The following is a 12,803-nucleotide window of genomic DNA, read 5'->3' as shown; positions in this document are numbered from 1 at the left end:
TCACGGGAGGAAGGTGATGCAAATCAGTCGTGGACATTTTACTCTTTTCATCATTTGTTAATATGCTATTAAATTCTGTTGACATAATTTAGATTGAATTGGAATTGCTGTTATTAATTTGTTTTGAATAAATTTGTTATTTTTCTTGTCTGAGGGGGCTCATATTGCTTTATTTCTTCCCAATATTCTTGCTCAGTTCTCTGTTGAAATTCTATTCTTTTTCACTCCCAATGAGCTATAACATTGAAGGAGGTCATCCTCTAGATAATGCCAGCCAAATCCAATTAACCACCTCTGTTACTAAGAGGGCAACATTACAACATGTAACAGATAAAATCCTTAATTTGCTTCATCTGAGAACATAAATCAATGTATATAAAACAAAACACATTTAACAGATAAAATCCTTAATTTGTTTCATCTGAGAACATAAATCAATGTATATAAAATAAAACACATGTAAAAAATGAAATCCTTAATTTGCTTCATCTGAGAACATAAATCAATGTATATAAAACAAAACACATGTAACAGATAAAATCCTTAATTTGCTTCATCTGAGAACGTAAATCAATGTATATAAAATAAAACACATGTAAAAGATGAAACCCTTAATTTGTTTCATCTGAGAACATAAATCAATGTATACAAAACAAAACACATGTAAAAGATGAAATCCTTAATTGGCTTCATCTGAGAACATAAATATATGTGTATAAAACAAAACACATGTAAAAGACGAAATCCTTAACACGTTAACTCCTAGTGACGATTTAATGGGGAAAGAGGTAGTAGCCTACTGCCGAGCTCTGTAGCGTCATGGTCATGCAAGATACACTAAAGTGGGTGGTATTATAGAAAGGTAGACAGATGTAGCTTTACAATGATACCAAATAATCTAGAATATCTAGTTGCACTACAAAATACAGATAAAAAAAATCTCATTTTTTGGACCCGACTTTTTTCTACCGAAAATTCGTCCGTGGTCAGAATCCCATTTTGTGTCTGGATTTTAGACTTTTTGGTCTCAGATCTAAGGCAAACTGGTATGAACTGCAAACAGACAGATGAGCGTTTGCAAAAAGTAGCATAAGATGGTCATTTGGAATAAAAAGTGGTCTCGATACAAAAATAATGGCTCCGTTTAGCAAAAAAATAAATAAAACTTTTACCCCTCTGCTCAAGTGCGAGTCAAATAGTGAATGAAAAACAATGTTTCTAACACAACTAGGCAGTATGTTATTGAAAGATCACCGGGGCTTTTGGTGTTTTCGGATCTATTCAGAAATGGCTTTCAAAATGTGTTTCCTACTTGATTTTCAGGCAAAAATGACAAAAACCTCCAGGGGTTAATGTGTTAATTTGCTTCATCTGAGGACATAAATCTATTTTTATAAAACAAAACACATGTAAAAGATGAATCCTTAATTTGCTTCATCTGAGAACATAAATCTATACATGAGCTCCCTATTAAGGTTACAGGTATTACCATATATATTACATGCATTACCATATATATTCACATTAGTTGAGTCAAACTACAAACAACAAAGTAAGATACTTATTTGCCATAGCATAATGTGCCCACAGATCAGGGTCTGTGTTTTTTGTTCTACTGATCACTCCTGACAAACTGCACAGACCCAGACCTGCCAGCACTTTATGCGACTGCAGATTTGGGTCTGTGAAGTTTGCAGTTGGACTTGACTTATAAGCAAGTATGTACAGTAACTCTTTAAAAACAACCTGCAGTCTTTAAAGCATTACGGCTTCTTTCAAACATTACCCCTCATAATTTATTATGGAATGACCATATTGATAAGTTTTGTAAAACACTGTCATCCATAATTGCCCTACTCAGCAGAATCAAGAAATATTTACCTATGGAAACTTGAAATCTATACTACAAGTCATATATTCATCCAACAATGGATTATTGTTCTAATGTATGGGGAAACTGTGCTAAAGCTGAGCTTAACAGGATTTATAAACTTCAGAAACGAGCAGCACACATAATTTTAGATGCATCTATTGATCATCCCTCAAAAGCAGTATTTACAGAACTCAAATGGTTCACAATTTATCACAGGACAGATTTTCACAAAGCAGTTCTTTTATATAAATGTCTACATGGAACTGCACCAGAGTATCTTCAGGACTTATTCAGGGCTTTTTCAAGACAATATCAGTTGAGATCAATATCACATGGATACCTTCTAGTACCAAAACCAAGAACAGAGCAATTTAAAAAGAGTTTTCAATACTCTGGTACAGTTCTTGTTGTTGTTGTAGGGTTTGACGCCATTTTTCAGCACAAGATAGGCTATACATGGCGGCCAGTATAATTGGTGGAGGAAAACCCTGGAAAACCCCGGAAAGATCCACGACCCTCGAGAAGCTACTGGCAGGCTTTCTCATGTACCCACGTTAGCCGAGCCTGAGACTCGAACTTATGCAGACAGAGGTGAGATGGCAGTGATCCGTAATGGTGAGCGCTTTAGACCACTTGGTCACTCGGGGCCCCCTGGTACAGTTCTGTGGAATAAGCTTCCACTACATTTAAAATCTGCTGAAAATATTAGAGTATTTAAGAAGAGATATCATGAGTATGCATGTGTTTCTAATAGATAATGGAATTTAGTATTCCAATACTAAACATGTTAAAATAAGCAGTAATTATTGCTATCTTCATATAATGTGCATTGTTATACTCTCCTTAGAGGGCCTCAAGAGAGAATAGTCCTTGACTAATGAGTCACCCTCTATAAATAAAGCATTATTATTATTATTATTATTATTAATTATTATTATTATTATTATTATCTTCATATAATGAGCATTGTTATACTCCTTAAGAGGGCCTCAAGGGAGAATAGTCCTTGACTAATCAGTCACCTTCTATAAATAAAGAATTATTATTATTATTATCATTATTGCCTAGCACAGTATTCCACCATGTTCTACCTGACAGATCAGCTGCTCAATATTTTCCAAAATAAGTCTATAAAACAATGGCTTAATGAAGATATGAGTCTGCAGTTAAAATTTCTGTATACTACCTTCTAGTGAGACTACCTTATAGTGAGACTACCTTATAATGAAGTGCATTACATAGTACTTCCTCATTATAACACTGGAGTCTTAATATTATACTAACTTATAGCAAGACCAACTGATATTGAAGTACATGATACACATATTTTTACTGTCTCTTAATGAAACAGAATTCATGCCCTTACCCACCTTCTGACATAGGGCCTTATAGTGAGGGCTATCTTTCCTATCACTTAATGAAATGGAATTCATGCCCTTACCAGCCTTCTGATATAGGGCCTTACGGTGAGGGCTATTTTTACTATATCTTAATGAAATGGAATTCATGCCCTTACCCGCCTTCTAACAAATGGCCTTATAATGAGGGCTATATTTACTATCTCTTAATGAAATGGAATTCATGCCCTTACCCGCCTTCTAACAAATGGCCTTATAGTGAGGGCTATATTTACTATCTCTTAACAAAATGGAATTCATGCCCCTACCTGCCTTCTAACAAAGGGCCTAACAGTGAGGGCTATATTTACTATCTCTTAATGAAATGGAATTCATGCCCCTACCTGCCTTCTAACATAGGGCCTAACAGTGAGGGCTATATTGACTATCTCTTAATGAAATGGAATCCAAGCCCTTACCTGCCTTCTGACATAGGGCCTTACAGTGAGGGCATGCTGTAATACACTGCAGTGCAATATGATACTTGTTTTTACTGAGCTATATACATGTACAAGAGGTGCACACACCAGCAAACAAATAGATAAAAAGGGGTCTCTCAGCGTAGCCATAAATACCCTATTTTGAGTCTTTAGGTCTAATCTTCCAGTGAAGTGCACTTTTGAGAAAGTCTAATTTAGGATGATAACTTAATGTAAATTTTAATCTGCTTGATATGAAATATTTATTTTAAAAAATTTCACATGATTAGGGATTAATTGTAAAAATCAAGAAAGTAAAACATTAGTGAACACTTTAGTGAAAAAGTGAAGTCATATAAACTGTTGTTAAATATGCTGGTTGAAAAAGGTTTAAAATCTTTGTGCTTGTGACTCGAGAGCTTGCTTATGACTTGAAAACTCAAAGTTTATTTTAAAGATTTCCAGCATGAAATAAATATAAACTTAATTAATATAATACCAGTCTCCTGCAGCATATTTGAATTTTCAAGGAGATGATGAATCAGTTTGCTGTTGTCAAATCAAAGTATACTGAAACTTGGGTAAATAGGTATAAAGAGGATTAACAAGATTTCCTGGCATAGCCAGTACTGAGATAAAATGTTCAATGTAAAATAAATAAGAATGACTAAGTTTACAGAAAAAACCAGAGAAGGACACAATGCAATACCTTGGGTCTCAGTTAGTTACACTAGACACATGTTTCAGAGTACTGACTCTCCCTTACATTATGACCATGACAAGCCTTGACCTAAATTACGCACCATTCTAAGTAACATTGAGCCATAGTTGTCCTGGAACCATATGTATCACTCAGAGCCAAAATTGTGTCACTGAGCCAAATGTGTGTGTATGTGTGTGTGTGAGATTTAGAATTTTAATGTAGCTTTAAAAAAAATCAGTCACATTTTTGTCATGTCTGCAGTGTGACAGTATATAGTGAGGTCTAGCACTGGAGCATCATACCACAGACATTTGGCATCATGTCCCACCCAGTCACATTATGCTGAGACCAGGCTGACCAGTCCTAACACTAACCTCTTAATGCTGAGTCCCAAGTGATGCAGCTGTTAGTACCATTTTTATATGTGTTTTGTATGACTTGACTGGGGTTTGAACCAGTGAGATTTCTCAAAATCTTAAAGAAGTAGATGTAATATAAAGTATGAGAAGCAAAAATTTAAATTTACAACTACACGTATATACATGACATCATTTTATTCTTCAAAAACAGGAATAAGAAATTCCTGAAATAAGGAAATCTAAAATATTTCCTCTGAGATAAAATTAAATAGTCTATTATGACTGTACTGTAATGTCTATTTTGACTGTACTGTAATGTTTATTATGACTGTACTGTAATGTCTATTATGAATGTACTGTAATGTCTATTTTGACTGTACTGTAATGTTTATTATGAATGTACTGTAATGTCTATTATGACTGTATTGTAATGTCTATCACAACTGGATTGTAATGTCTATTATAACTGTACTGTAATGTTTATTATGACTGTATTGTAATGTCTATTTGACTATTGTAATGTCTATTATGACTACTGTAATGTATATTATGACTGGGTTGTCATGTCTGTTTGACTGTACTGTAATCTCTATTATGACTGGGTTGTAATGTCTGTTTTACTGTATTGTAATGTCTATTTGACTGTATTGTAATGTCTGTTTGACTATATTGTAATGTCTCTTTGACTGCATTATGTCTGTTTGACTATTGTAATGTCTCTTTGACTGTATTATGTCTGTTTGACTATTGTAATGTCTCTTTGACTGTATTATGTCTGTTTGATTGTATTGTAATGTCTATTATGACTATTATAATGTATATTATGACTGTACTGTAATGTATGTTTCACTGTATTGTAACGTCTATTATGACTGTACTGTAATTTCTGTTTGACTGTATTGTAATTTCTGTTTGACTGTATTGTAATGTCTATTTGACTGTATTATAATGTCTGTTTGACTGTATTGTAATGTCTATTATGACTATTATAATGTATATTATGACTGTACTGTCATGTCTGTTTGACTGTATAGTAATATCTATTTGACTGTATTGTGTGTGTGTGTGTGTGTCTGATTAGGATTTTTAACATAGCTTTAACAATTTTTCAGTCATATCGCTATGATGTCTGCAGTGTCGCATTTTTTAGTGATGTCTAGTACTGAGGCATCATGCCGCAGATATGTAGCATGATGTCCCAACCAGTCACATTATCTTGACACATTAGGCCGACCAGTCCTAACATTAACCTCTTAATGCTGAGTGCCAATCAAGGCAGATGTGAGTACCATTTTCATAAGTCTTTGGCATGGCTTGGCCGGAGTTCGAACCCACGACCTCCCACTACCTAGGCAGACACGACTGTACTGCACTGTCTAATATGACTGTACTGTAATGTGTATTATGACTGTACTGTAATGTGCATTATGACTGTACTGTTATGTCTATCATGACTGTACCATTATGCCTATCATGACTGTACTGTATTGTCTATTATGACTGTACTTAATTGTCTATATGACTGTATGTAATATCTATATGACTGTATGCAATGTCTATCATGACTGTACTGTATTGTCTATCATGACTATACTTTAATGTCTATTATGACTGTACTCTAATGTGTATTATGACTGTACTGTAATGTCCATCATAACTGAACTGTTATGTCTATCATGACTGTACCATTATGCCTATCATGACTGTACTGTATTGTCTATTATGACTGTATGTAATGTCTATAATGACTGTACTGTATTGTCTATTATGACTGTACTGTATTGTCTATCATAACTGAACTGTATTGTCTATTATCACTGTACTGTGTTGTCTATCATGACTGTATGTAATGTCTATCATGACTGTACTGTATTGTCTATTATGACTGTACTGTATTGTCTATCATGACTATTGTAATGTTTATAATGACTATACTGTATTGTATATTATGACTTTACTGTATTGGCTATCATGACTGTATGTAATGTCTATCATGACTGTACTGTATTGTCTATCATGACTATACTTTAATGTCTATTATGACTGTACTGTAATGTGTATGACTGTACTGTAATGTCCATCATGACTGTACGGTTATGTCTATCATGACTGTACCATTATGTCTATCATGACTGTACTGTAATGTCTATTATGACTGTACTGTAATGTATATTGTGACTGTACTATAATGTCTATTATGACTATTTTTATGTCTATCATGACTGTATTGTAATGTCTATTATGACTGTACTGTATTGTCTAGTATGACTGTACTATATTATCTATTATGACTGTACTGTATTGTATATTATGACTGTATTGTAATGTCTATTATGACTGGATTGTAATGTCTATCATGACTGGATTGTAATGTCTATCATGACTGGAGTGTAATGTCTATGTGACTGTACTGTAATATCTATCATGACTATTGTAATGTCTATCATGACTTGATTGTAATGTCTATTATGACTGAATTGTAATGTCTTTTATGACTTGATTGTGATTTCTATCATGACTGGATTGTAATGTCTATCATGACTGGAGTGTAATGTCTATGTGATTGTACTGTAATGTCTATCATGACTTGATTGTAATGTCTATTATGACTGGATTGTAATGTCTATCATGACTGTATTGTAAAGTCTATCATGACTATTGTAATGTCCATCATGACTGTATTGTAATGTCTATCATGACTGGATTGTAATGTCTATTATGACTGTATTGTAATGTCTATCATGACTGGATTGTAATGTCTATTATGACTATTGTAATGTCTATCATGACTGGATTGTAATGTCTATTATGACTATTGTAATGTCTATCATGACTATTGTAATGTCTATGTGACTGTATTGTAATGTCTATCATGACTGGATTGTAATGTCTATTATGACTGTATTGTAATGAATATCATGACTGGATTGTAATGTCTATCATGACTGGATTGTAATGTCTATTATGATTGGATTGTAATGTCTATGTGACTGTACTGTAATGTCTATCATGACTATTGTAATGTCTATGTGACTGTATTGTAATGTCTATCATGACTGGATTGTAATGTCTATTATGACTGTATTGTAATGAATATCATAACTGTACTGTAATGTCTATCATGACTGGATTGTAATGTCTATCATGACTATTGTAATGTCTATGTGACTGTATTGTAATGTCTATCATGACTGGATTGTAATGTCTATTATGACTATTGTAATGTCTATCATGACTGGATTGTAATGTCTATTATGACTATTGTAATGTCTATCATGACTATTGTAATGTCTATGTGACTGTATTGTAATGTCTATCATGACTGGATTGTAATGTCTATTATGACTGTATTGTAATGAATATCATGACTGGATTGTAATGTCTATCACGACTATTGTAATGTCTATGTGACTGTATTGTAATGTCTATCATGACTGGATTGTAATGTCTATTATGACTGTATTGTAATGAATATCATGACTGGATTGTAATGTCTATCATGACTGGATTGTAATGTCTATTATGACTGGATTGTAATGTCTATTATGACTGTATTGTAATGAATATCATGACTGTACTGTAATGTCTATCATGACTATTGTAATGTCTATGTGACTGTATTGTAATGTCTATCATGACTGGATTGTAATGTCTATTATGACTGTATTGTAATGAATATCATGACTGGATTGTAATGTCTATCATGACTATTGTAATGTCTATGTGACTGTATTGTAATGTCTATCATGACTGGATTGTAATGTCTATTATGACTGTATTGTAATGAATATCATGACTGGATTGTAATGTCTATCATGACTGGATTGTAATGTCTATTATGACTGGATTGTAATGTCTATTATGACTGTATTGTAATGAATATCATGACTGTACTGTAATGTCTATCATGACTGGATTGTAATGTCTATCATGACTATTGTAATGTCTATCATGACTGTACTGTAAAGTCTATCATGACTGGATTGTAAAGTCTATGTGACTGTATTGTAATGTTTATGTGATTATTGTAATGTCTATTATGACGGTATTGTAATGTCTATCATGACTGTATTGTAATGTCTATGTGACTATTGTAATGTCTATCATGACTGTACTGTATTGTCTATCATGACTGGATTGTAAAGTCTATGTGACTGTACTGTAATGTCTATTATGACTGGATTGTTTATGTCTATCATGACTGTATTGTAATGTCTATCATGACTATTGTAATATCTCTCATGACTGTATTGTAATATCTATCATGACTATTGTAATGTCTATCATGACTGGATTGTAATGTCTATTATTACTGTATTGTAAACTTAGAATCTTTTGAAACCATATATATTTGGTCACAAAGTTGTTTGTTAAACTTTTTATTTTGTTCACGTGTTATCATTTCCTTATCAACAGCATCATCTCTGTGGTAGCCTTGGCAACATGTTAGGTATCTCCAGCTTACAAAAATCTAGGTTACGTATAAGTGGGATATAAGAGACTATAAAGCCACATACTACTGGCAACCATGAAAAGCTCATTGAATTGTTTAGTGATATATGTTTGTTGATAGTGGGATAGATCAAATGAGGATGAACTTATTTTTTTACATATGAGTTATTTGTGTTGTCTAATGTGATGTGAATGATACAAAAAATTTCTAACATGTTATAAATATTCAAATTTATGGATTTTTTATATACAAGTACAGTACTTTATGCATTATGGATTCCTCTACATAATTGGAAGTTGTCAATACACACATGTACTTCGAATTAGTTTTGTCTTCAATTAATTAAAATTTAAATTGCTTTATGGTCTCTTAGTGTAAATCCTACTCACTGATGTCAGGTCACCTCTTACAAATTTCACTTGTATGCAGAATTTTATTTTTGTATCCCTACCTAAATTATCTCTACATCCATGTACGTCAACAATATTACTTTGGTAACAGGGATATCGAGGTAAACAATATTACCTTGTAACAGGGACATTGAGATAAACAATATTACCTTGGTAACAGGGATATTGAGATAAACAATATTACCTTGGTAACAGGGATATTGAGGTAAACAATATTACCTTGGTAACAGGGATACTGAGATAAACAATATTACAGGGATATCGAGATAAACATGTAATATTGTATTATAAAAATGGTGACATCTTTTGAAAATTGGCAACAAAATATTGAGGTTGTTTGTTTTTTTTCCAACAACTTTCTTAATGCCAGTGTCATCCGTGGAAAAGTTATTTACAGTGCATTTTCCTCAACAGACATGTTTTATTAACTACATGACTTTCATTGAAAGACAAAATAGAGAGCAAACTGACTGTGGGAGAAACGTTACATACAGTATAGCCTTATTGATAAAAAAATAATAAGGAATGTACTACCACCCTGTACAATGATTGTGAATACTGTAACCATAATACCTCATAACAAACACGCTGATATATAAATTATATAACAAGTAAGGTTTCAGTGTTTACAAAACTTTGTAAACGTGAATACAGTATAAAATAACCAAAACAATACCATTTAATCCAAATGATTACAAACTCAACCTTTCCCCCATCATCTGACAATTAACTATTTACACGTAAGACATATACATGTTTTGACTTTTATCGTGATTAGTTTAGCTTGTAAGACTTCCTGTATATGCAGTGACATTTAAAGTTGAAACAATCTTTTTTTAAATTAATGTTACATATCAAAGGTTCTATTAACAAGCATGTTTTTTTAAATGTAAACACTGCAATGTAGAAATGCTTGGGTTAGCATTTTCAGTAAACCAGCCTGATGAATTATGTGTGGTATAATCAATTCTTGTCAAGCTAAATTCCATGCGATGCCAGGATCTACATGGATGTCATACATACTTTTAAGAAAATGTAAATGACACAGCCCTAATAAAAAGATACCTTTTCCTTTCTCTCTTGTTCTTCTTTCTGTATAAATGATTCCAGCTCTTTTTCTATGTCATCTATGTCATCATCAGCCATTGTGTATCAACCTAATTAGAAATTATTATGTTTAATGTAATGTAAAGAGCCAAACTAAACTAATAAAGACACTTGGCATTTAACACTAGAACTTGTGTAGTTAATTAATGAATTAAGCAAAAAACTTGTGAAAGTCCTTTAAAAAAGAATGACATTAGTTTTAATCTCTTTGGAGCACTTCTGATCATTGACCATGGATGGGTCTCCAATTTTGTCTTTTGTCATTTAACAAAAATTGTTAGATAAGCAATGATTCAAACATGAAGAAACAAATCATGATACCTAAGGAATACTACAACAACCTCACTAATTCAGTCCTCCCAGGCTAAAATATTTAGGTGTGAGAACATTTAGCTAAGATAACTAAAATTTGCCTGCACACATAGGTGGCATTTAGAGTGATCTCCCTTGGTCTGGGATTGACACCAATCCTATGAATACTTAAGTTATTATTGAATCAGAAGCAGAACCCTCTTAGTAGGATGTAACTATGGGAAAGCATGTCCATATTATGATCTGTCAATCAGTATTATCAAAGAAACAAATTTTTACTCCAAAAATTACTTTCTTTTTCAACTACATACAAAATCATAATAATTTTTTAGAAGAGGTGGATATATCCCCTAACCCTGATGAGGACATCTCTGGTCCCATAATGTATGTGATGCAAGAGAAAGTTAATTTACTCTGACCTCCATCCCATGGCTTTTATAATGTCAGCTTGGGAACAGTTTCACTCAAATGCAGTTATTATATTTGTTGTGAATGCCCTTCATGAGCCAAAATATAAAACAATTTAATTTGATCTTGGGTTAATTTTCCATATGCAGATCTGATAACCCATTATATCCCTCATGACTGAGCCTGCACAGAGATAAGAATAGATATTATCTCCCGCATGACTCAGCCGGCACAGAGATAAGAACAGATATTATCTCCCTCATGACTCAGCCTGCACAGAGATAAGAACAGATATTATCTCCCTCTTTGCATTGGCTCAGGTATTTTCAGGTACCATTTCAAAGCTCTGACTGGGTCCTGAAATGACCTTGAGTTGAAGGACTTATTGCCCACGAGAGGAAGCCTGTTCTTGGCAATGAAAGCAGTTGGGCTGTTATGAGTGTTCCTGTCTGAACTATAACTGTGAGGTCTTTGTTTTGTTCTGTTGTTGTTGTTGTTGTTGTTACAGAGGTTTAATGCCATTTTTAAGCACAAGATGGGCTATACATGGCAGCCAGTATAAATGGTGGTGGAAGAACCCGGTAAAACCCCGGAAAGAACAACCTACCCACGAGAATCTACTGGCAAGCTTTTTCATGTACCCACATTGGCAGAGCCTGAGACTCCAACCCATACAGACAGAGGTGAGATGGCAGTGATCCATAACAGTGAGCACTTTAAACCAATTGGCCACTCAGGGCCCATTTTGTTCTGTAGCCTCTCTTCTGTGTTGACACAACATATCAGATATTATGGAATGGTAGCTTTTATCGTGATTGGAGTTAACTATTTCTGTTCAAAAAGCCATAGTAGGATGTTAGTTATTTGTACATAGACGTTCTGTGTCAGCTTTGATTCAGCCATCACAGAAATGGATTTCGTTGTGCATCCTTGAGGGAGACAAACTCTGTTCAGACGTGTTTTGGATTGGGTAAAATGTTGAGTTGGTATAGTATCAGATTTTTCCTTGTTAATAAGGAATCTAAAACTAATGAGGAGTGTAACAAGGGTAATTAAAATATAACTAACTGGGCATTATTCAAAGATGTCGTTTTGGTCTGTGACTGTCCTGTATGTAGAGACAGTCCTGAAGTGAGCCATTACTGAGGTGGAAATGCAGGGACTGATAGGTCCAAAAGGGAGTGTCCTGGACTGGTAAACTATCTCCCTGAAGACAATCACAGAAACTTCCTGGAAGATTTGTGAAATGTTTAGATCAGCATCTTGCACATGTACTCTGATAATGAGGTTTCCCTCCTAAATGGCATTTAAACCACACCTTGGTGTTTCCATTCTGAACCTGGTGGCATTGCTCAAAATATC

General features: G+C 33.6%; 1 protein-coding gene across 4 annotated transcripts in view; it reads right to left on the bottom strand.

Annotated features, from left to right (window-relative positions):
* Nucleotides 1–12,803, bottom strand: part of LOC149801169 (uncharacterized) — a 104,233-nt gene that overhangs the window by 87,450 nt on the left and 3,980 nt on the right. For all 4 annotated transcript variants that reach the window (XM_089955194.1, XM_089955196.1, XM_089955195.1 and 1 more), the window contains exon 2: nt 10,680–10,771. In XM_089955194.1, coding sequence (XP_089811320.1) covers nt 10,680–10,760 — 81 coding nt within the window. In that variant the 5' untranslated portion in view covers nt 10,761–10,771. The remainder of the gene's footprint in view (nt 1–10,679; nt 10,772–12,803) is intronic.

This window comes from Sinohyriopsis cumingii, chromosome 4 (genome assembly GCF_028554795.1).
Source record: "Sinohyriopsis cumingii isolate HCF-2022 chromosome 4, ASM2855479v2, whole genome shotgun sequence".
Taxonomy (NCBI): domain Eukaryota; kingdom Metazoa; phylum Mollusca; class Bivalvia; order Unionida; family Unionidae; genus Sinohyriopsis; species Sinohyriopsis cumingii.
The sequence above is the reverse complement of the archived record's forward strand: the minus strand, read 5'-3'. Positions and strand labels throughout refer to the sequence as shown.